We start from the raw sequence: 25,687 nt of genomic DNA on the forward strand, positions 1-25,687 counted from the left end.
AGAGGTCTTCTAGTCCAACCCCCTCTCAAGCAGGAAAGCTGATACCATTGCAGACAGAAAAGGGGCAACATGCATTAGGGTCGTCCTGGAGAGCCCTGTTTATTTTTATACAATTTGTCCAACATCTTTTAAGTCTAGGTACTCAAGGAGATGCATCAAAGGTTTTTAGGTCAAGCCATACGATTGCAGTATGTGGCAGGGGGGATAAAATCTGACCGTATCAGTAGATCTTCCAGCCTGTGAAATACGTCAGTGCCCTGACCGGCAGCTAAATGCCAACTAAAGTGGCGCTAAAGTCTTTTTCCATTACTAACAACAGAACAACCTTCTTCGCTGAATCATGGCCACTGAAGGCGGGCTTTCTTAGGCAGCTCGGAGGAAGCTGCACGACATAATTCTCTCCCCTATCAATCTGTTGGCCCCACTCAGCAGTGATCAGAAAACGCAGGAAACTGCCTTGCTAGGACTGGCCCTTGCAAGTTAACAGCCAGTAACAGACTCAAGACCAGGAGGGGTCTCTCTTTCTCCCTCCCTCCCTCCCTCCCCCCACTCTGCCTCCTTTCCTCCTCCCCCTTCTCTCTCCTTGAGTGCTAACTTGTCTCTAAAATCACTTTCGGATTTTGCTACCAGACATGTGTCAAAAAGTTCTATCCGGTTATGAATGGAGAAAGTCAATAGAGTAACATTTAGGTCTTGTCCTTTGCAATACTGCCAGAACTAGATGACCACGCTGGCTGGGGTTTTCTAAGAGTTGAAGCCCACACGTCTTAAAGTCAGCAAAGAGCCCTGCTGTATTGCATGATGCCAAGTTGGCTTCTGGAACCACAAGGATGTTATTCTCCCATACTGTATAGCTTCATTTGGATGTTTGCTTACTCCAAGGGGGGGGGAGGGAAACTCTTACCATTTCTACATGCAGAAAACTAGCATGTTAGGCACAAAAGGCCAGGAGCACACATGAAGGTTCAGTTAAACCAGGGATCTTCAAACTTGGCCCTTTTATGACTTGTGGACTTCATCTCCCAGAATTCCTCAACCAGCGTGTCTGGCTGAGGAATTCTGGGAGTTGAAGTCCACAAGTCATAAAAGGGCCAAGTTTGAAGACCCCTGAGTTAAACTGATATATTGCTAAAGAGCCTATGTGCAGCTCAAGTAATGATCAAAACCTGATTAGATTCAGATAAGGCAAGTTGAACTAAATGGTTTTTGGCCATGTAGGGATTCCAAGCTGAACCCTCTTTTCACCACTCCCGCAGTCTCTGCCGTTCCTTCTCTTACACAGAATGCCAGGAAGCAACATTTAATACAGCTTTTTTGGGGGGGGGGCGGATATATGAGGTTGATTATATGACAACTCCTTTTCTTTCTTCACTTTTAGCAAGAGGTAGTACAATTTAGAATTATGCAAATGATTTCTCAGCTCCTAGTGATTATGGACACTGCCACCTTTGGGATTTTTTTTTTAAAGTTACAGTTAAATTTTATTCTTGCTAATGATGGGTTGAGTTTTGCCCTTGGTGTTTTCATACTCTATCCAAAAAAGGGACAAACAGATGGACAAATGGATAGACTTTCCTTCTTCATAGAGTGAAAGAATTCTGCAAATAATTTATGTGAGACAGAAAAGAGAGAGGTTACTATATTTTGTTTTCCTGGTCAAACTTTTTTTCATTTTTTTAAAAAAACAAGCTACAGGTATAGTGTAGGGGGTACCTTGCTCAACAGTAGTAACTGTGAGAGGAATCTCGGAGTCCTAGTGGACAATCACTTAAATATGTTTTATTGGTTTTAGTTGGGGCTAGGTATAGTTTAATTTCTTCTTAATATTTGTATCCTATTTGTATTTTATTGTTGTTAGCCGCCCTGAGTCCTTCGGGAGATAGGGCGGCATATAAGTCCCAATAAATTAAATAAATAAATAAATAAATAAATAAATAAATAAATAAATAAATAAATAAATAAATAAATAAATAAATAAATAAATATGAACCAGCCGTGTGCTGCAACTGCCAAAAAAGCCAACATAATGCTAGGCTGCATTAACAGAGGGATAGAATCAAGATCCATGTGAAGTGTTAATACCACTTTACAATGCCTTGGTAAGACCACACTTGGGATACTGCATCCAGTTTTGGTCACCATGATGTAAAAAAGATGTTGAGACTCTAGAAAGAGTGCAGAGAAGAGCAACAAAGATGATTAGGGGCCTGGAGGCTAAAACATATAAGGAACGGCGGCTGGAATTGGGTATGTCTAATTTAATGAAAAGAAGGACGAGCGGGGACATGATAGCTGTGCTCCAGTATCTCAGGGGCTGCCCCAAAGAAGAGGGAGTCAAGCTATTCTCCAAAGCGCCCGAAGGCAGGACAAGAAGCAATGGATGGAAACTAGAGAAGCAACCTAGAACTAAGGAGAAACTTCCTGACTGTTAGAACAATTAACCAGTGGAACAACCTGCCTCCAGAAGCTGTGAATGCTCCAACATTGGAAGTTTTTAAGAAGAGACTGGACAGCCATTTGTCTGAAATGGTATAGGGGGTTGGACTAGATGACCTCCAAGGTCCCTTCCAACTTTACTATTATGATTATGATCCCACTTACTTCTTCTATTATGCATCTTAGGAAGTGAACTGGTGGCCAAGACAATGATTGTCTTCTTTAAACAAGAAGTTTTTGTTTAAAGAACTTGGTTCTTAAAACAAGACTTCTTTGTTTTAAACAAAAAATAATAATAATTGCCAAGTAACTGGAAAATGAACCAGAATCCTTGCCCCTGCTTCTCCCAATTCAGTGGGGATTTGGACTGCAAGTCACTGGAGTTATTTGCTTCAACACTCCTTTATTTCTTCTGGAGCTGGAATAAAAATTAACCAGATTGATTTTCATCGGACTTATAAAACATTCCAGAAAAGACACTGGCAAACCACTTTTCTTTTTTTCTGTTGCCAAGAAAACTGCAGGGATGTGTTCATGAAGTCACCAGGAGGTGTGTTTCAAGGAAACTTGGTTTTATTCATTTTAGTATTCCTTGCATTATTAATTCTAGGATCCTTCCTTCCTTCCTTCCTTCCTTCCTTCCTTCCTTCCTTCCTTCCTTCCTTCCTTCCTTCCTTCCTTCCTTCCTTCCTCCCTCCCTCCCTCCCTCCCTCCCTCCCTCCCTCCCTCCCTCTTTCCCCTCCCTCCCTCTTTCTTTCTTTCTTTCTTTCTTTCTTTCTTTCTTTCTTTCTTTCTTTCTTTCTTTCTTTCTTTCTTTCCTCCTTCCTTCCTTTCCCCCCCTCTCCTCCCTCCTTCCCTCCCTCCCCTGCACAAAGTACCATATCCATTTTACTTTCCTTTAAAGCAGGAAAGACAAAATGATAGCATAACACCAAAAGAGAGAAAGAGACAAGACAGTGCTGCTAGCCTCTTAATTCCTTCCCTGGGTATCTGAGCCTCTTGAGTCTGTTGGCCACTAACAGTGCCGGAAGCCTGCTCTGACTGGGCATTTGGGGTTGTGCAATCTATTGGCCCAACTTGGGGCAAACCTGAGGACAGACCCACAATGGATGCCCGTGATTTCAGAGAGCTGAAAGGGTTGGGAGCATAGACCAGAATGCCAGGGGCAGTTTGAGTTAACGCTGGCTTAGGGTGCCAAAGCCACCATTTCTGAATCATGCTGCCGATGCGAATCTTCACATTGGCGGGAGGTGGCGCCATTGGTCAACGTGGCCTAAGGACATCACCCGCCCTTCACTGGCACCACAGAATCCAGCACGGGGCTGCCTCTGCTTTGTTCTAAATCCCGAATTTGTTGCTCTGGGAAGACTGTTGCACGCTGGCCTTTGCGCCCTGAAAACAAAAGGCTGGATTTGTATCACCTGCTCAGATAGAATGGGGCTAAGTTATTCCTGGCACAGCCCAATGTGTCTAACTAGCTAAGGGGGTTGAACTAGAAGACCTCCAAGGTCCCTTGCAATCTATTATTCTGTTATTTCTGTTAACCTACCCAGCCTGTTAAATTAGCCTGCTTAATTGCTTTTTGAGCACAGAATATTTTGCAAACAGGGGCTTGAGGTCTCCTTAACCTTGGGCTTAAGTCAGCCAAAGAGTCTTAAAGCTCCTTCAGTTTATGAATGTAAGAAAATGCCATCTTTCTGGGCTTTTGCACTGACTGGGATAGTTGTCTAACTGCATTCACCCCACCTGGCTCCTTCTCTGGGCTCTTCTTGATTCATCCAAAACAGCTTTCCTTTGAGGGTTTTGAACGCTGAGCCGGCTGGTTTTTCAGAGCAACTGGATTCAGTGCCAAACCACTGTCCCTTTTTTCTTATTTTCTTTGTTAATTTCTCTCCCGTGAGTCATCCTTCCAAAACACAAGCAGGCGAGGGAGGCAAAATGCAAGCTGCTGCCCCTGAAGACCATTTGCAATCTTTCGTTTAGTGACTATTTGATGTTACAATGGCAACGACGGTCTTTCACACTCGCCACCTTTGCAGCATCCCCACCGTCACTTGATCAAAATTCGGACATTTGGCAACTGGCTCGTATTTATGACGGTCGCGGTGTCCTGGAATCATGTGATCACCTTTTGCAACCTTCTTGACAAGCAAAGTCAATGGGGAAGCCGGATTCACATAACAGCCAAGTTGCTAACTGAACTACTGCAGTGATTTACTTAATCGCTGTGGCAAGAAAGGCCGAAAAATGGGGCAGAAGCTGCTTAACAACTGCCTTGCTTAGCGTTGGAAATTGGGGGCTCAGTTGTGGTTGTAAGTTGTGGACTATTTGTAGTTAGGTGACAGTAGGGGTGTCCGCAGGGCATGGTCCAAAAAGCAAAGATGGGGTCCATGAGGGTGTTATCATTCATCAATCACAGACAGTGGGGAGATTTTCAAAGACTTCCTCTCCACTTTGGGATTCCCTTGAGCAGGGGTCTTCAAACTTGGCCCTTTGATGACTTGTGGACTTCAACTCCCAGAATTCCTCAGCCAGGCACGCGTGCCTGGCTGAGGAATTCTGGGAGTTGAAGTCCACAAATCATCAAAGGGCCAAGTTTGATGACCCGGGCTCTTGAGTGTTGCAATTTTTCAGCTGCAAGAGAGAAGAGAGATAAACCCAGGATGAAGGAATGGAACCGTCCTGGTTTACAGGGGTGTCTAAAAGATCATGGGGGTGGCTGCCATGGTGAGACAAAAGCTTTGCTGGCTTATGGGTTGTGAAATGTTGTGCCTGACCAGGAGAACAGCAAGTTCATGTCTTGCTCTGCTCTGCTGTACATTGCGTCAAAGGTCCTTGGGCCGATCTTCTTTCTTGTGGCTTCCTTCACATGCTATATGTATGTAAAAAAAAATGCATATGCACGAACATAGCAAAATGCTCACTGCAAATCTGCCTTTTCACCCACCAGCATATTATGGTACAATTATGGAACTTTAACCTAAAGGAGAAACGCTTTCTGGGCTCTCAAAATCCATGCGGGACAGGCATGCTACTTTGTCATCAGAGAAGGAGAACACAGCCAGACTCTTTCACATAATCCTAACTGGAGCTGCCGAATCTGGTCTACAAAAGTCCAGATGATTACCGACAGCAGCCAGAACTTGCAACAGTTCGTCTAGTGCAGGGGTAGGCAACCTCGGCTCTTTTATGACTCGTGGACTTCAACTCCCTTTCTGGGAGATGAAGTCCACGAGTCATAAAAGAGCCAAGGTTGCCTATCCCTGGTCTCGTGACCATCTGAAGTTACAAAAGCACTGACTGCGTTTTACACTTACGACCGTAGGCAGCGTGATCAAAATTCGGACACTTGGCAACTGACTCACATTTATGACAGTGGTAGGCTCTCCCGGGGTCGTAGGATCCCCTTTTTGCAACCTTCTGACAAGCAAACTCAATGGGGAAATCAGATTCGCTTAACAACCGTGATACTAATTTAACAACTGCAGTGATTCACTTAAGAACAGTGGCAAGAACTGTCGTAAAATGGGGCAAAGCTCCCTTCACAATTGCCTTGCTCTGCAACCAAAATATTGGGCTCAATTGTGGTCGTAAGTCGAGGATGACCTGTAAAATAAATAGCTCATTGCTATCAGGGGCCCCGTGTAGCACAACAGGTGTATGAGCTGCAGGGCCCGGGGCTCAGGATGGTGGCCAAGGACTGGAAACAGCAGGTTTGGCATCTCACTTGTCAAGAAGTCCCGCGGGCAGCACCGGGCCCTCCATCCTGGTGGCCCTTGAGTAGCTACCAAATCTGAAGTTCTGCCTTGGGTTCCTATTTCATTGGAGGTTCAGGTTGTGTGGAAACCCTGAGCCAGCTAGCTCTGTATTTTATTTATTTATTTTATATTTAAGGGGAAAAAACCCACCCCATCTCCCTTACACAGAGAGATTTTTCTCTAGCAGCTATTAAACCTACGTTCGAAGCACTGAGTGCTGGATAAGAAGTAACAGTTGGACAATCATTAAAGAGAATCCAGTTTAGAATGAAGGAAAAATTTCCTGACAGTGAGAACCATTAATGGAGCAGCTTGTTTCCCAGCATTGTGGGTGCTCTGTGACTGGAGGTTTTCAAGAAAGGATTGGACAGCTCTTTATCCAGAATAAGTATAGGGTTTCCTACTTGAGCAGGAGGCTGGACTAGAAGACATTCAAGTCCCCTCCAAATCTGGAAGTTTTTAAGAAGAGACTGGACAGCCATTTGTCTGAAATGGTATAGGGTTTCCTGCCTGAGCAGGGGGTTGGACTAGATGACCTCCAAGGTCCCTTCCAACTTATTATTATTATAACCCTACTCTACGTTCTAAAGCAGGCATGTCAAACTACTGATCTGCGGGCCGGATGCGTCACGCCAAAACCGCGCCCACCCCGTGGTTTGACATGCCTGTTCTAAAGGGGTAGGCATGATCCAGTTTGGGGGTTATATGGTGAAAAGGAAGTGAACTATTAGGATGTCCTCCAGCCAGTGACTCCATCCCTCTCAATAGAATCTACCTTAAAACTCCCTTTTTATGACCCTGTAATCCCTTAATTCGGGGCAGAGTCAGAGCAACTGGATGAAGCTGAGCGTTTACTGGCCGGATGCCCTTCCTGATGCCATGCAGAGTTGGCAGCAGATATTTTTTTTCTTTGCGCCCTAGGAGACAAAAACATCGGTCACTACCTAGGATTGAACTCTCAACCTTCTGAGTGGGAAGCGAGAGTCTTCACCACTAGGCCACCACACCACTCTCAATAGAGCCTACCTTATAGGTGGTTAATTCCACGTTAATGTTTGTCCTGGCTTCATCCACTCTCCTTTTTGGTGAACAGCCATTGGAAGTCATTCAGACCAGTCGCAGCTTCATCCAGATAACTTTGCACCTTTGATGTTGAACAATGGGGAATTCAAAACCCTGTGACCGTTCTTCCCCCTCCTCGTTTTTGACTTTTTGGAAGCTCTGAAATTTGTTAATTGACACTTAGTTTACTTTTGCTCGAAGGCCATTCTTATCTGAACCCAAAACATGTATCTCTTTCTCTGTTTTAGTTTCTGGCTAAGTGACTCATTTATCTGCCGTCCCTCTGCTTCCCAGTTGGTCCCAGCAACTTAACATTTCTTAGGCGTGTGTGGCTTGATTACACCTTGGTACGTACCGTACAAAACTGTAAGAGGATTTCTACAGAAGATGATTTTCAAACTGAGCATGAGGAAAGATAAAGTTTGCCCTGGGCAACTACTGCAGTGACCTGAAGACGGTGGGACAGTCCAGGTTTGGCCCCGTGCTCCTCCAAGACCAGAAAAGGTTTAGTTTTGGGAGCTGCCTTAAAGACCTTGGAAGTCTGTGATGGCTGAAATGAGTGAGTCACAGAAGTGAAGGCCCAGTTACCCAGACCAACAGAAAGCCAAAACCACAACCCCCTTTTCAGGCCAAAGAAGCTACTTTCAACACTCGGAGGCAGGGATCAGAAAGGAAGCAGCAGATCTGGGGCAATATTATGGGATGGAGATAAGCTGCACGAGCAGATCAGCCTAGCTGCCTTAAACGGGTATCCGTGGTGCTGTTGTGCAGCTGCCGCTGCTCAATCTTTAGCTGACTAAGGAGAAATCCTCCCCCAGCCATCTGTTCCCATTATGCCTCTGGCTTATGTGTGTTTGCTTGCCCTCCCCCCCCCCCCCGGCTCCCCGCCTTGCAAATGAAGCTCTGAGACTTTTGCATTGAATCTGCGCCCTTCGCATCGCCTCCTTATGCTAACATCTCTCCTTGGTTGTCTTTCAGGGGTTTCCTTGCTTGCTGAAAGGGAATAAAATGGGCCTGAGACAGACTCTTCTCTTCCTCCTCCTGGCAGGAGCCATCACCGTGCTTCAGTGCCAGGTAAGAGGCCAGCGCGCCCATCGGTGTGTTTTTCTCTGGCTTTGCTGGGCAGCTGAGTGCGGTTTTATGGACTCATCAGAAAACAGATGGGGTTTGTTTCCCAAGCTTGGCTGGAGTGGTGTCATTGATCAAAAGGATATTTACTTGGTTCTTGGAACAAAACGGCTCACTGCCAAGTTCACAAAGCTGAGAAGTAAGATCTTTTCTGCATGCCGGCTTAGACCTTCGAAAGACACAAAAGGAAGAATGATGAGAGAATTATCCAGTTCAGCAAAACTCTGAGCTGGATCAAAGTCCAATCACAAACAGCTTTCTAAAAAGGAAGGCTCTTAACAGAATAGCCGAATCAAAAAACAGAGGTGGAAGGGACCTTGGAGGTCTGCCAGTCCAACCCCCTGCTCAAGGAGGAAACCCTATAATTTTTCAGACAGATGGTTATCCATTCTCTTCTTAAACGCCTCCACTGATGGAGCACCCACAACTTCCAGAGGCAAGCTGTTCCACTGGTTAATTGTTCTCACTGGTAGGAAATTTCTCCCTAATTCTAGGCTGCTTCTCTCCTTGATAAGTTTTCATCCGTTGCTTCTTGTTCTCCCTTCAGGGGCTTTGGAGAAGAGGTTGACCTCTTCTTTGGGACAGCCCCTCAAGTACTGGAAAACCGCTATCATCTCAGCTTTTTAATGTCAGGTGTGGATGAAATATGCCTGCCGCTTTTCACTCTTAGCATTTCCACTATTAGAATAAAAAACCTGCCTTCATTTCTTTTTCATTCACTAATTGTTTCTCTAAACTGTAGCATCCAAGGAAAAGGATGGTGAAGGTAGGGCCATTATCCGAAGGTGGAGCCCATGGTGTCCTCGTGCAAACTCTGTCCCTCTTGTGCATCTGCACAAAAAAGCATGGCTTGCACTGGGGTTTTGCATGTCGCGCGTTGTGATGCACATACACAGCCTATGGCAGACATGTCAAACTCGCGACGTCCCGTGAAGTCACGCAACGTAATCGGGACGGTTTTGCCATTGCCGGCAATGGAGTGGGCGCAGCTTCCGGATGATGCGTCCGGCCTGTGGGCCGGCAGTTTGACACCCCTGGCCTATGCACACCATGGTTTACGAAACACGATTCTTCCAAAGACTCAAGCAAGTTGTCCTAAGAATGATGAGAACCATGGTAATGAGTAGTACTATGAGAAAAGGTTAATGAGAACCATTAATCAGTGGAACAGCTTGCCTTCAAAAGTCGTGGCTGCTCGTCACTGGAGGTTTTCAAGAAGAGATTGGACAATCTTTTGTTTGAAATGGTCTAGGGTCCCCTGCTTGAGCAGGGGAAGAAGATAGTCCAAGGTTCCCCCTTTCCTAAACCTTGGGGGTCTAATCAACTTTCTATTCTTGATGATTCTGGTTGTTCCTTCTCTCTCTCTAGGAACTGTTTGTCCGTGTTACCCCCAGTGGCCGAGAAGGTCAGCTAAGAAGAGGTAAGGTGCCCATTGGAGGAGGAGGCTATGGATGTTTTCCACTGCAACCCTCTGCCTCCCAGACAAGCTCCTTAAAGAGACCCAACCTGCAACTGAAGAGAAATGTCCTGACAGTTAACAAGTGGCACAGCTGGCCTCCTGGAATTGGGAGGTTTTCAAGAAGAGAACTGGGCAGCCGTTTGACTGGGATGGCAGAAGGCTCCTGCCTTGAGAAGGGAGTTGGATGAGAAGACCTCCAAGGTCCCTTCCAACTCTATTTATTATTCTATATTCTAAATATAGAGTAGGTTGGCAGAAGCTGTGACGCGGTGGCTCAGTGGGTTAGGATGCTGAGCTTGTCGATCAGAAGGTCGGCAGTTTGGCGGGTCGAATCCCGAGTTCCGCGTAGCAGAGTGAGCGCCTGTTACTCGTCCCAGCTTCTGCCAACCTAGCAGTTCGAAAGCACATAAAAATGCAAGTAGAAAAATAGGGACCACTACGGTGGGAAGGTAACAGCGTTCCGTGCGCCTTTGGCGTCTAGTCATGCCGGCCACATGACCACAGAGACGTCCTCGGACAAGGGCTGGCTCTTCGGCTTTGAAACGGAGATGAGCACCGGCCCCTAGAGTCAGAAACGACTAGCACGCATGTGCGGGGGAACCTTTACCTTTACCTTTATATTCTAAATAGGAAGAAGGCGGCTGATGGCCCAAGGGATGGAGTGCCCAAAGAGTAAATGTTGGGAGGCGGGAATGTGAGTTCAGTACATTTGCAAATATCTGCATGGATTCTCCAAAACAGGAGTCGAAACCCAGTTCTCTCTCTCTGTGGCTTCTGTGCCTCTACAAGATGTTTGGGAAGATTCTTAGGGCTCCTCAAGAGAGCCAGGAGATTCACACATTTTGAAAAAGAGGGCTAGGGGTCAGCCAGGCTTTGTGCCTACAGACTAACCTGACAGTGTTGCTTTCAGATACGGCACGCCCTTCTTTCTTTTATGTTAAAATAAGTGTTTAACTGCCTTTCCTCACAGAGCGCCAGGCTGCTGTACGAAATACCATAAAAACAAACCTAATATAATAAACCATCCCAATAATAAAGCCACATCAATTGCGGCGGGATAAATGCAGGAAAAGCACACAATTGTTCACTCAGCTTTATCAAAGCAGCTTCTACTGCCCAAACAAACAAATAGCTTGTGAACTGGCGCTGCAGAGAACGCTTGTCTGACGAGGTTTGAGGGGCTTGCCAAATCTTTGGAAGGAGAAAAGTCCTCCTCTTGGGGGCAAAACGAGGCTCGGAGGAGGAGAGTTGATCCAGGCTGTAGATTGTTCTGTGCTGTACGCACACAATGGTGAAGGGAAAGGCGGAACTGGTGCCCTGCCATCGAAACTGGGGAGGACTTCCTGTCTTTTGATTACAGCCAAATGCAGAGACCCAGTCACCAAACAGACCTACAATCAGAAGGAGAGTTGGCTCCGCCGAGTCAAAGGGAGAACGGAATATTGTCGGTGTGAGAACAGTGGCATCTTCTGCCATGCAGTACCTGTCAAAGGTGAGTTCCAGGTGGGGCCTACAAATGGCATTGATTTGTTAGGTTTCTAAGCCACCTTGATTTTGTACACTTCATCGTCCTGTATTTTTCACAGTACCAATTCCGTTGGGCTGAGCGGGAGGGGGAGGCCCACAGTCTCCAAAAGGGTTTCCGTGGTCTCCTAGTGGCATCCTAGTGGACCACCACTTAAGTAGGAGCCAGCTTGCTAAACTGGTAACATTTTGGGAGATAAACTCAAATTCCAGAAGGATCTTGACAGACCTGAACCCTGGACACTGTCAAAAGAACTGCAATTCAGGGGTGAAAAGTCTAAGGTCCTGCACTTAGGCAGGGAAAAAAAGGAAAAAAATGGGCAGGTACAGAATAGGTGGTAATTGGCTCTAACATAGCAACTGTGAGAGGGATCTACCTGTCCTAGTAAACCGCCATTCAAGTATGAGCCAGCAGTGTGCGGCAGCTGCCAAAAAAAAAAAAAAGCCAGTGCAGTCCTAGGTTGTATCAACAGGGTGACAGCATCGAGTCCACAAGAAGTGATGATACTGCTTTATACCACACTGGTAAGACCACACTTGAAATACTATGTCCAGTTCTGGTCGACACAATACAAAAAAAGACGCTGAGACCCTTGAAAGAGTGCAGAGAAGAGCAACAAAGATGATTAAGGGGCTGGAAGCTAACCCATAGGATGAATGCTAAAGGGAACTAGGTACTAACGAAGAGAAGGATTAAGAAGGACATGGTAGCCATTTTCCAATCCTTGAAGAGAGTCACACAGAAGAGGGAGTTGACTTATTCTCCAGAGCACCTGAGGGCAGGACAAGAACCAATGGGTGGAAGCTTGTTAAAGAGAACAACAGAACAGTTGGCCTCCTGGAGTTGTGGGTACTCCATCAGTGGAGGTCTTCAAGAAAAGTTTGGACAACCAATAGTCCAGGATGCAATAAAGTCTTCTGCTTGTGGCAGGGGTTGGACTAGAAGACCTCCAAGGTCCCTTCCAGCCCTGTGATTCTATGTAGTTTGTTGGTGTCCAGAACCCAGGACTTCCTGCCCCATTCCAGCACTTCATCATTATCCCACATTGGGAAAGAACTTCTGGGGAGAGAGAAGAATAGATCCTGGGTCTCCCCACATTTAGTCCAACCCTTTTGCCCACTACCCCACCCTGGACTGAGAAGGATGAACTGGCCCATGGTCTTCCAGACAGTTTTTGTGCATAAAGGAAGACTAGAACTCACAGTCTCCTAGATCCTGGTCTGGCACCTTGATCCTTGCCGCTAACTGGCTGTCTAGAGTAGATGGGAAGGTTGCAGAAAGAAACCAGCTTGCTTGCAGAAGGGAAATGCACAAGTAGGAAGGAGCAGTTTGCAAAAGTCAAAATGCTGGACCAGTTAAGGTGGGGCCCCCCAGTGCAGTTTAAGCTGGAAGGAGGTTGAGCTGGGAGAAAACCATTTCCAGCAGCTGTTCTTTGCAATCCTTTGTAGTGGGAATGGCTGGAAAGTGGACTGGAAGGAAAGCTTCTCTGCACATGAAAGCAGCCGTTCTGCCTTTGCGTAACGGTTCTCCTCCTTTCCCCAAGGAAGGGAAGACAGCAGAGCCACGGAAGGGGGAAATTGAGGGGCTGTTGTTTTCTGTCCCACAGGCTGCATAAAGCCACTTTGCCTCCACGGGGGCCGCTGCCAGCAAGCCTTGTACTCCCCCAACCTTTTCATGTGCTTCTGCCCCCCAGGCTTCTCGGGCAAGTTCTGTGAAATTGGTGAGTATGTGACAGGAGCGTGAACTGACGGGGGGTGTGTTGGGTGCAGGAAATCAGGAGATTTCATTTCATTTCATTTCATTTATTGGATTTTTATACCGCCCTTCTCCCGAAGGACTCAGGGCGGTGAACAGGGCATATAAATAGCGATACAAAAGTTAAAAAAAAGATTAAATACATTGCCCAATTAAAACAATCAAATATAAAAAACCATAAAAACCCAGACATTCCCCCATCAGGCCAGGCCAGCTTGTTCGAATAAATGGGTCTTTAACCTGCACCGGAAGGAGCGGAGATCCGGTGCCATCCGGAGCTCCACCAGCAGTTGGTTCAGGCAGTTCAAATGAATATAAAAGTTTATTGCATGCTAACCCTTTCAACAAGGATCTGAAGTATTAATGGTCAAAGCAAATTAGCCATGGATAAGGGTCAATGGAATTCAAGGTGGGCTGGACGTAGATCTCTTGTGGGCGTGAAGGGACTTGAGATTGATGATGTGCATGACCCCTCCCTCGGGCTCAGCCTGGTCATCTCCTACAGTGACCCATCTAGGAAGACGCACTGTAGGAAGACCACAGCCCTGCTGTGGTCCCCCCCCCCCCCCGCTCTAGCTTTGCAGACACCATTTCTATATGTGCAGCACTCAGTGTAAATACATATAATAGCAGCTGCCTGCTCCAGATCAGATCCAATTTCAACAATTAAAAGGGACCAAGCATGAAGAGCTTGTAGAAATCCAAGGTGTAGTCTGTCCGCAGCCACAATGTTCTACCAGTTGTTGGTGCTAGCCTTCAAGAGAAGAAGGAGGAGGATCTACTTCAGACTCCAACTGCGAATCTATTGCTTCCTTTCAGGGGAGACATGCTTTAAAAAGCAAGGAAAATTGCAGAGTGGGATCAGATTCATGCATGCTCTACGGCTGTGCTCCTCAACCTTGGCCATCTTAAAATGTGCGGACGTCAACTCCCAGAGTTCCGCTCAAGCACGGTTGAGAGTTGACACCCACCCATCTTAAAAGTTGCCGAGATTGAGAAATGCTGTTCTACAGCTATGCTGGCATAGGAATTTTGGGAGTTGAAGTCCACAAGTCTTGAAAGTTGCCAAGTTTGGAGACCCCTGCTCTTTGGTCTAGTTTCCTGCCCTGGCTCCAGAAGTCGCATGGAGACGTCTCCAGAGGCAGTTTGGAAGAGACTCAGGGGAATGTTTCTTCTCCCCCTTTTCAGATACCAGAGCTGTGTGTTACCAGGATATAGGGGACACATACAGGGGGACATGGAGCACAACGGAGAGTGGTGCAGAATGTGTGAACTGGAAGACCAAAGCCTTGCGCTTTAAGAGATTCCACGCAGGTCGTCCAGATGCCTTGCTGCGGGGGCTTGGTGATCACAATTACTGCCGGTAAGAAGTTGAATCCAGTTACTTGCTTTGTCTGACTTCTCCTTCCTCGTATCATGCACACTTTGGAGGGGAACTGAGTTATTTTATAGCTGTATTTCTCCGTCTTGAACATTAAGCTGTGAGGACTTCAGGCCACTCTGCAGCTCCTCGAGTTCCATGGCTGGCTGAGGGATTCTGGGAGTTGAAGTGTGCAGAGTTTAAAGTTGCCTTGGTTGAGAAACGCTGCTCTACAAGAGCCAAAAATCGGGAGTTTGGTAGCATCTTTTCTGATGAACAAGTCTTATTAAAAAGTACTAAGTGTGAGCTGCTGCGGACAAAAATGTATCCTTGGAATTAAATACGTTGGACAGAAAAATGCTAAGATAAATCTCTATGAACAGGTTTAGAGATTAGTAAAACTGTTTTAATTAAGAAAAGAGCAGCCTTGGAAGCTAGTGGAAATGATACAACACCAGGATATTCTGTTTTCTTAGGCGTATTCCTTATGAATAACTTTCGTATGCATTATTAATTCCAGGATCCTCCCTCCCTCCCTCCCTCCCTCCTGAATATTCTATCATTGTCTTCTTTAGAAATCCAGACAAAAGCTCAAAACCCTGGTGCCATGTCTTTAAAAAAAATACGTACGTCTGGGAATATTGCAGCATTACATCCTGTGCCAACCGTAAGTTCAAACCCTTTATTGTTGTTTACTGAAAAAGTCAAGAGGATGCAGTTCCTAAGCTGGCTAAAAGTGGGATTTGTTACTCCGAGCTTTATCATTTCAAAACAAGCAGTTCTTTTTTCCCCATTTCTCTTCTGGAACTGCAAACCCAGATTTGGATGAGGTTCCATTTTGTGGTTTATTTATTCATGGCTTACTAAATAATTGGTGGTCATGAGTGGAGAGGTATAATATGGCTCATGATACATATATAGGCTGGGCAGGTTGGGGAACTTTGGAATTTTCAGACGGACCTGTTTTAGGACTTATATGGCTCTTTTTTCCCAACTCCAAAAAAACCCTGTTGTAATTTATTTATACATATATTTACATATATCCAGGGCTTTTTTTCTCATAGAACGCTCAGAACGGAGTTCCGGCACCTTTTTTGGATGGAACCTTGTAGGGTAGGCAAGGCGGGTTGTATGACATGTGTGTGTTCCGGCACCTTTTTCTTTTACTAAAAAAGCACTGCATATATCTGTATTTGTATATATGTATGCATGTCTGCATACAGATGCATACCCATACACATGTAGTGCTCTGTATTTGTTTGGTGCCAAACTTCCAGTTGGCCTGGCTGGTCAACTGGAAGTTTGGCAGTTTGAGACTGCATGATGGGGTGAGCTCCAGTCACTAGCTCCAGCTCCTGCCCACCTAGCAGTTTGAAAGCATGTAAATGTGAGTAGATAAATAGGTACCACTTTGGTGGGAAAGTAACAGCTTTCTGTGTATAGTCATACTGGCCACATCACCCTAGAAGCATCTTCGGACAACGCTTGGCTAGAAAATAGAGATGAGCATTGTACCCTGGAGTTGGACATGACTGGACAGGGGAAACCTTTACCTTTTTTTAATTAGCATTTTACTATAATATCAGGCCAACTTGATAACTTTCTGGGCAGTTTGTAGTTGCTTACTAAACATCCCTGTTGAAAAGATGTGCATTGTCTCCAGATGCTTTTGCTCTAGCAGTGGGCAAATTGAACATTTCAGGGCTTTATGGTTGCCCAGACACCCATCACTATAATAATCTCTCCAAGATTATATTTTAACAAATGTATTTTGCTGCTTTGTATGAAGAGTTAGGATCCCTCTCATCATTCAAGTATTGGCCCCTACTTCAGCGGGGGACCTGTTGGGAAGTGCCCAGCCAGGCAGGGAAGAAGGCTCAAGATGGGAACTAGCCTGGAATCATAAAAGATTCACAGCTGAGATCCCCTAAGCTCCATGGAACATTATCCCCAAGCGAAGGCTACCAATCTGGGGAGATTCCTGTATTATTGGCAGAATATATTAGTTTGCTTGAACTCTACATGTGTGTATCTGGTGGCTTGCATCTGACCGGATCTTTCCCTATATTCAGCCTGGGGCAATACTCCCCAACATCAATAGAAGGGGGTCTCCAAGCTAATGAACGATAAAATGGGACTTTCTCTATCAAACCTATCCCTTTTTCCTATCGTTTGCCAAAGAAAAACATTCCTGTGTTTTGGGAAGAGGCACTGACTATCGGGGCAGCCATCACCAAACAGCATCTGGGGTGACCTGTCTGAGATGGGACTCCCACATCCTTGACCAGAAAGTTTACAACGCCTTTCATCCCAATGCCCATCAACTAGGCCTCAGCAGCCACAACTACTGCAGGTGAACCAGAAATGTATTTATTCAATTTCTATAGCTGCCCAACTCAACTAAGTGGGCTTTGAATGATGGAATCTCTGTTGAATATTCTTTGGCAGCAGGATGGCCACAGTGGGTGAGGTTTGGGCCGGGTGGTGGTGGTTCTGCCTTGCCCTGAGTTTGAAACCTGGAGATATTTCTTTGACTTATTTGAACGCTTGGCAACTGGCATGTACTTACGACGGTTGCAGTATCCTGGGGTCACGCGATCCCCTTTTGCAACCTTCTGACAAGCAAAGTCAATGGGGAAGCCAGATTCACTTAAGAATCGTCTTACTAATTTAACAACCGCAGTGATTTACTTAACCACTGGGGATTACAGCCTTCCCAACCTCCCCACTTCTTGTGTGTTACAGGAATCCTGACAATGACACTCAGCCATGGTGCCATATATTCAAGAACGGTGTGACAAAATGGGAACATTGTGACGTGCCAACCTGCTGTAAGTGGGTCCTTTCTCTGATTTATCGGAGACTCTTCTTCACAGCGATTATGCCCAAAACCTGATGCTGGGAATGGAGAACTAATGGTCCTCAAGATGTTGGTGAACCACAATTCCTAACACTCCCTCCTGGCATGAGCAAAATGGGAAATAGCAGCTAAGCAACATTTTGCAGCCTACAGTCTACCCATCTTATACTGACTACATCCAGCCTCTGTGGAGCGTGCGACAAGTCTTAGACACCCTATAAAAATATCCCATTACTTGTTATCGGTGCCTCTTCCAAGGAGTGTGGGAATTGGAGCTAGGAAAGGCCATGGAGGAATCTCTCTGGGAGAACTCCAATCACTACAGGTTAGAGGAGAAAGCATTCCTTTGGTGGCTGGGAACAACGTGAGAGGAGCAGCATGCAGGATTTCCTAGATTTAGAACATAGAACAGAATAATAGGATGGGAAGAGACCTTGGAGGTCTTGTAGTCCAAGCTCGGGCCCATGGCGGGAGTCCCTATACCAAGGGTAGGCAACCTGGGCTCTTTTGTGACTCGTGGACTTCAACTCCCAGAATTCCTGAGCCAGCATGGCTCAGCTTGGAAACCTCTCCCAGGAATTCTGGGAGTTGAAGTCCACCAGTCATAAAAGAGCCAAGGTTGCCTACCCCTGCCCTATACCATTCCAGCCAAATGGCTGTCCAGTCTCTTCTTAACAACCTTCAGTGATGGAGCACCCACAACTCCTGGAAAGCAAGTTGTTGCACTGATTAATTGTTCCAACTGTCAGGAAATTTCTCCTTAGTTCTAATGTGATTTTTCTCACAATGTGCTATATAACATGATATATTATACCATGTATAATCTGGACTGTATGTTCTGCCTGTAGAGGCTGAATTTGCACAATATCCAGGGCTAGGTTCAATGGAGTTTGTGGTCAAGCGTCTTGTGGAGCTAGGCCACCTCCTGTGATTGATTTACTCAGACCTGACATGTTTTGTGAACAGAACAACTGTGCTCCCAGATTTAGCCAGTTGTGTGAACTCAACCAGGGAATCACTTCAGGACAGGACTTCATCCAGGATCTCTACCAGTGTTTGACATGATGAGCAAGCCACAGCAAAAGGCCCAACGGTGATCTCTGAAACCCTTGTTGGTGTTGCTCCCTCTCTCCCTCATCCAGAGTGGCTGTAATTAGGGGTCCTTGGTGCTCTGTGAGCTTTTCTTCAGACATTTCATTACCCAAACTAGTAAAGAGTGGGGTTTGATATTCTGTGGGCTTGCCCTGTCAGTGTCGGTGCGGCTGGTCTTACAGCTTCTTTGGTTGGGCTGTTTACTGATAGCTTGTTTGGCAGTTCTTTGATTGGGGTATTGTTTACTTCTTGATTGTTGATGTTAGGCTTGGAGTTAATCTATGCTCACCTGGGTGCTGATTGCTGGTGTAGAGGTGTTTTGGTCTTCTTCTTCCCTTTTTGACAGTTGATTGTCTCTCTTGCACAGTATGTAGCTGTTGTTTATGTGTCTACTGATGGCTAATTTGTCCAAATGCCAGGCTTCTAGAGTGATTGTAAACAGATGTTGATTTTCACTGCTTTGTCACATCTAAATCTTATTCCTTGGCTTCTTCCTTCCCATATGCAGCCACTTGTGGATTGAGGAAGCACAAAGTGGCTGAGATCCAGATCAAAGGAGGTGCATATTCATATATTGAGTCCCACCCGTGGCAGGCGGGCATTTTTGTGACCAACCGAGGTGTAGAAGGTTATCAGTGTGGTGGGATCCTCATCAATTCCTGCTGGGTCCTTTCAGCTGCTCACTGCTTTCCAAAAGGGTAAGAAATCAGCCTGTGACTCACTCTCTAGACTTTGGCTAGTAAGCAAATTCCTTGATAGCAGAGGAGAATTTTTGCTTCAGGCACAGAGGACCAAACCCTCTAACCAAGATCCTTTGTCTTGCTCAGTGTTCACAGCTGTTTGCAGGGATTCTGGCTCTTTCCCTGTGACTCTAAGCCAAGGAACTGATCTGGGACCTTCGCTTGCATGCCAGAAAGTTAAAGTTTCTTCTCCTTGCAAAATCTTCACAAGGGGCAGACTATGTCCCAGAAAGCTGTGGAATGATTAGGGGTGCCAAAGCAAGTTGCATTCCCCCCCCTTTCCTTCTGACCATGATTTAAAGCTGCCCAAGAGTTTGCAAGCACCTCCATCGACCCCCAACTCTGGAACCTCCCCAGTTTTTGCATTTGCCTTGTCAAAATATTGCAAGGATCTTTCAAACCTGTGATTAGAGAGGCAGGCAATTGGTTTAATACATACATACATACATACATACATACCCTGGAAAGTACACAGAACAGAGGAGGATGTGCTGGGCTGTGTAGGCGCATTTGACTGCAGGGTGTCACTTCCTTAGAACATTAAAAAGCCCTCCTGGATCAACTGCAGAGACATTGATGCTTGTTCCCACCCAAATATTCTGCAGAGATATTGTCTGTTGACTTATCGCACCAAACCATGGTTTATATAAGCCATGGTTTGTTGCAACCACAGTGGGCTGGGTTTACACATTATGGAAACTCTTTTCACTCAACAGCTGTAAAAACCCGAGCAGTCAATGGATGTCAAACATTGAGCGTTTTCTCTTTTTGCTGTTGGGAGTCTTGCAGCCAAGGTCTAGCAATCCTAGTTGGCTTAACTGTAATTTATTGAGTAAAGAAAAATTGGGCTGGATGTGAATAGGATACTAATCCATTCACCCTGCTTTCCAACCCATGACTGTTAAGCTATCCTGTATATTATGTCACAAAGAAGCAAAGCCACATTTTTGGGGCTTTGTGTGTTGTTTGGATACATCTAGTGGCTGGATTTACACAGTGCATTCATTCCAAGACACAAAACACTAACGATACTGCAGTTATTCACAACACTCTTTGATCCAGCCTTGGCTCTCCCCATTTTCACAATAGGATGTGGGAGGATGTGGCGGGAGGCGCTCTCATGTGCGTATCAGACCAGACTAGGATTTGAACTAAGGCAACAGGGTGTCCATAGATGTTGGTGTCTCCTTCCCTGTACTCATAGCATCCTGTCAGCTTCACCTGACTTTTTTTTTTAAATGTTGGGTTTAAAACAGGGGTGTTCAGCCTCGGCAACTTTTAGACCTGTAGACTTCAGTTCCCAGAATTCCCCAGCCAGCCATGCAAAGTAAGTTCAGCCTACAGGAAGAGACTTCAAACATGCTGGCTGGAGAATACTGGGGATTGAAGGACACAGGTTTTAAAGTTGCCAGGTTTAAATAAAAGAAAGAGGCAAAAAAAATCCTCTCTCTCCTGCTCTGAAGCCAAGGACCAGCGTCATCATCCTCTGTTTTCAGCAATGCCTTTGGGCTCACACAGGTCCCCCTGGGGTGTCATTTTGGGGAATGGACATTTTGGGGCAGTCCTTCCCCTTTCTCACTTTTTGGGTAGACTCAGATTTTTCATGAAGTATAGCCAGTACTGAACACAGGCCCTTCTCCAAGGAGTTTGTCCTCTCCTGAACTAAACTCTTTGAGCTCCTGTTCACAACTGCCATTGCCTGCCCTCCCACCATAGAACATAGAAGGGACCTTGGAGGTCTTCTAGTCCAACCCTCTGCTCATGGTTCCTATTGGGAAGAGAAAGGAGAGAGTTGCCTTTGGAGGGAAGGAGGGTTGCCCCTGGAAGCTGGCCCTCACCTGTGGTTTTCTGTACAGGAGCATTGACCCCCAACGCATCAAAGTCGTCCTGGGTCGGACGTTCCGTGTGAAATCATCAGACACAGAACAGATCTTCCAAGTAGAGAGATATATTACACACGAGAAGCACAACTCCAGGACTTTGGATAATGACATTGGTAAGCCTTTTTCCTGCCTCCCTCCCGGCCTGGAGGAGGAGATCAGCTTCTGACTGATCTCCTGCTCAAACAGGGGTTGGACTAGAAGCCTTCCAAGGTCCTTCCAACTCTTGTTATTCTGAATTCTGGTTCTCATGGGCCTTTCTCTCTCTCTCTCCTTTCCTCTCTGTTTTGACAGCCCTGCTGAAGTTGAAACAACATTCCGAAAAGTGTGCCACAGAAACTGACAGCGTCCGTCCCGTTTGTCTCCCCGAAGCTGGACTCCAGCTGCCCGACTGGACGGAATGTGAGGTGTCCGGCTACGGCAAGCATGAAATGTGTACGTGAGGATCGCTTTCACCAGCACTGAGGGCTGGAAGACAATTCTGGCTGCAGAAGCTTCTGGACAGACAGAGTGCTGGACATTGTATTACAGGATTTCTAGGGCAGAATTGACCTGTGCTGGAAAGAGGGCCTGGGTGTTCTCATGTTGGGTGGGGAATTCTGGGCATTGAAGTCCACAAGTCTTAAAGTTGCCAAGATTAGACACCCCTGTTTTTCGGGGGGGGGCAGGGGGAAATAAAAATCACATTTTTTTATTTTTTTATTTTTAATCCATTTATATCCCGCCCTTCTCCAAAGACTCAGGGTGGCTTACAATCTAAGCACAAATTAAATGTGCTTAGCAATAGCCTTCATTCTATGTACAGTATATACCTGCTTATTAGGGCTTTTGCCCCCCCCCCAAGCGGCATTATTACAAAGTCAGCTTATTGCCCCCAACAATCTGGGTCCTCATTTTACCTACCTCGGAAGGATGGAAGGCTGAGTCAACCTTGAGCCTGGTGGGATGCGAACCTGCAATAATTGCAGGCTGCTGGTGTTACTTAAGAAGGCATTAAAAAGTCCAGTCTGTTTCCAGCAATACTGGGCTTTGGGGGAAAAAGAGTCTTGTTGAGAAATTTCTGAGACCAGCCTTGTGGGTCATGGTCTTTGCTGAAAATGAGCTAGGTCAATTCACGGTGGAAAAAAGACATCTGTTATTCTACAGCTTCCTTCTGCTGAATTTGATGCAGCAGTCATGTCTGTGACTTACATTCCTATCCAGTTGCTAATCAGCTGATACGGCTAGACCATGTTTACAACCAAAGGCATCTGCTTTCTGTTGGAGCACATCACATCCTCAAGTCATAACCTCCTCCTCCTAGAATTCCCATTCTGCTGTGATTGTGGCAGTTCAGCCTCACATGGCCCCAGTGCTCAGGGAAAGGGCTTCAGAGACGGCCAGATGCAAAGCTCAAACACTGAGCAATAGCTTTTTTGAATGAAGGTGAATCTACGTGTGCCAGGATAATGATGCAGGATCCAATTGGGTCAGTCACTGGGGATCAGAGATTTTGTCTTCTGAGCTTGCTCCTGTAACTATATAGGACAGCCAGGGAGGAAGCGAACGACCAGATTGCAAGAACACAAGTGAGCGGTCAGACGAGGAGACCCGAACTCATTGATAGCCTCACACTGCAGTGAACAAGGACATACTTCAATGTTGCAGCTATTAAGATTGTTGGACGAGCAGGCACAAAAACAGCCAGGGAAGCCTGGGAAATAGGCCCCTCGTCAGTCAACAGGAATGTTGGTTTACCACCAGCTTATCAAATAGTTAGAAGGCAAATGCTTGGCAGCACAAGCAAACCACAGCCAACGACTTAATAGCCAGCCATCAACACTCTAATCAACATCTAAAAAGCCACACACCACAGGCCCCATATAAATACCACACACAGAACAGCACCAAGCACACGCTCGACTAGAGAGAAGTTCCATGAAGATGAGCTCCAGCAAAACCTCTGATCCCAGTGACCGACCCAGATTGGATTCTCCAATAGCTTTTTGTATGCAAAAGAACTGAATTTTCCCACAACATCTTTATTGTACCTCGCCATTTTTGCTTTGGCCTTCCAGGCAGATGTTTGCCACCTCTATGAAAGTGGAAGGCAATCTGGACAATGGTGTGGGGGTGCTGCTTGGAGAACATGGCCGTACATCTACATTTTGCCCAATTCCACAGCATCTACCTTTTTATATTTATGGATTTCTTATCTTCTTTTTTTGCATGGAGGAATAATTTCTCTGATGGCAGAATCCAGAGGCTGTCTTCCCTATCTGGATGTTGCCAGATGTCCTTTAATCCCTTCTGTCTAATCACTTCAATTTATTCTCTTAGTCAGATGCTGAGTTTATGCTAGGAGAGTGGAGGCAAAAATTAAGAGTATTGTTTTGAACAGGGTAAGATACTTGTCTTTTGCTTCGTGGCTGCTGGAAAGCTTGCACAAGGTTTTACCTGTAGTCCTCAATTTACAACCTAGTCAAGCCACAAAAAGAAGCCCTGTGCTTCAGTTAAATCAGATCTGCATTCACACAGCACTCTAGACTAGATTCCAAGAGTTACTTGTGGGTCAACATTTTCTGGGAAATGTTGTTTTCTTGACTTGGTCTCACACAGTATACCGTTACATCGTCATAATATGGTATCTTGGAGCATTCAATATCATGTGAAGGTGCTTACACTTTGTGAGCCCAGAATTAAGGCTGAGCGAATTGTATGAACCCAAACACAATATTTATGACCCAGAAGAACCTTTTGCCTCTCTTCACAATATTCCTTTTTTTCCCAAGCAGCTTCTCCTTTCCACTCAGAACGTCTAAAGGAAGGACATGTGAGGCTCTATCCAGACAGCTTGTGTACATCTGCACGACTTGCAAAAAGGACCGTCACCGAGAATATGTTGTGTGCAGGAGATACCCGACACCTTCATGATGCCTGCCAGGTAACATCCAAAATGTTAAGAATAACCTTGTAAGATGGGTCTGAAGGTCCAGCATCTTCTGAGCGTAGATAACCAGGTACCAGGGATGTTGAAGACTGAACAGAATTTCTCTTTCCCCCCCTGGAACATGTGGATTCAGATGTTCTGGGGTAATTGGCCATTTCTGGAAGTGACTCTTTCAGAACAAGAAGAGGTATGTGATGCTTTAGACATGCACAATGCACAATGTAGTCTCCAGCTTATGATCACAATTAAGCCCAAAATTTCTGTTGTTAAGCAAGACAGTTGTTAAGTGAATTTTGCCCCATTTTACCACCTTTCTTGACACAGTTGTCAAGGGGATCACTGCAACTGTTTAGTTAATAACATGGTTGTTCTATGAATCTGGCTTCCCCAAGAGCCTTGGTGGAGCAGTGGGCTAATGCCTCCTTAAGTAACACCAGCTGCCTGCAATTAGTGCAGGTTCGAGTCCCACCAGGCTCAAGGTTGACTCAGCCTTCCATCCTTCCGAGGTAGGTAAAATGAGGACCCAGATTGTTGGGGGCAATTAAGCTGACTTTGTAATAATGCCGCTTGGGGTGTGTGTGTGAAAGCCCTAATAAGCAGGCATATGCATAGAATGAAGGCTACTGCTAAGCTTGTAAGCCGCCCTGAGTCTTCAGAGAAGGGCGGGATATAAATGGAATTAAAATAAAAATAAAAATAAAAATTGACTTTACATGTCAGAAGGTTGCAAATGGCGATCACATGACCCCTGGACATTACAACTGTCATAAATACATGCCAGTTGCCACTAAGAGCTCTGGTGGCACAGTGGTTAGAAGGCAGTACTGCAGGCTACTTCCGCTGACTGCCGGCTGCCAGCAGTTTGGCAGTTCGAATGTCACCGGGCTCAAAGTTGACTCAGCCCTCCATCCTTCCGAGGTTGGCAAAACGAGGACCCAGATTGTTGGGGGGCAATGCACTGACTCTGCACACTGCTTAGAGAGGGCTGTAAAGCACTGCGAAGCGGTATATAAGTCTAAGTGCCATTGCTATTGCTGTCCAAATTTTGATCACATGACCACGGGGATGCTGCAACAGTCGAAAAGTGTGAAAAACGGTCATGAGTCACTGTCTTAAGTACCACTGTAACCTGGAATGGTCACGATTGGTCTTTCCATCAGAAAAGAAAGCCAAACCTGACGGACAGCTGTTATAATAAACCTTTATTGTCAAAGTACAACATGTGTACATTGAGATTAGCTGAGCCTCCCCCCGTGCTCTATCCCTCCAACACACAGTGACAGCAAACCCTCCATCCCACCACACCATGTGAACCAACTACACCACACACCGGCCTCCCAAGTCAATTCTGCATAAGATTATGTCCCATTTAAAAGCCTAACAGCCCATGGATAAAAGCTGTTCTTCAGCCTGTTGGTACGGCTGGCTATATTCCTATATCTCCTACTGGATGGTAGGAGAGTAAAGAGATACCGTCCAGGGTGTGAGTCGTCCCTGAGAATCTTCCTCACTCTTCCAAGGCAACGAGCCCTGGCGATGTCATCCAGTGGTGTCAGGAGACAGCCCACAATGTCTTTTGCTGTGCTCACTACCCTCTGTAATACTTTCCTGTCCGCGGCTGTCAGACCAGCATACCAAACCACAATACCATACGAGAGGACGCTCTCTATAGTAGACCGGTAAAAGAGGGTCATTAGCCGTTG

General features: G+C 45.9%; 1 protein-coding gene across 4 annotated transcripts in view; it reads left to right on the plus strand.

Annotated features, from left to right (window-relative positions):
- Positions 1-25,687, plus strand: part of PLAT (plasminogen activator, tissue type) — a 35,754-nt gene that overhangs the window by 7,762 nt on the left and 2,305 nt on the right. For 2 of the 4 annotated variants that reach the window (XM_081333785.1, XM_081333784.1), the window contains exons 2-13: positions 8,235-8,330; positions 9,753-9,804; positions 11,204-11,335; positions 12,975-13,088; positions 14,312-14,486; positions 15,059-15,150; positions 16,665-16,836; positions 17,229-17,314; positions 18,944-19,133; positions 21,032-21,171; positions 21,350-21,490; positions 23,830-23,978. In XM_081333785.1, coding sequence (XP_081189911.1) covers positions 8,265-8,330; positions 9,753-9,804; positions 11,204-11,335; positions 12,975-13,088; positions 14,312-14,486; positions 15,059-15,150; positions 16,665-16,836; positions 17,229-17,314; positions 18,944-19,133; positions 21,032-21,171; positions 21,350-21,490; positions 23,830-23,978 — 1,509 coding nt within the window. In that variant the 5' untranslated portion in view covers positions 8,235-8,264. Of the gene's footprint in view, positions 1-7,302; positions 7,604-7,786; positions 7,816-8,234; positions 8,331-9,752; positions 9,805-11,203; positions 11,336-12,974; positions 13,089-14,311; positions 14,487-15,058; positions 15,151-16,664; positions 16,837-17,228; positions 17,315-18,943; positions 19,134-21,031; positions 21,172-21,349; positions 21,491-23,829; positions 23,979-25,687 lie in introns of those variants that run through there. The other 2 variants (XM_081333786.1, XM_081333787.1) reach the window with 2 other exon arrangements.

This window comes from Vipera berus, assembly GCF_964194415.1.
Source record: "Vipera berus genome assembly, chromosome: 8".
Taxonomy (NCBI): Eukaryota; Metazoa; Chordata; class Lepidosauria; order Squamata; family Viperidae; genus Vipera; species Vipera berus.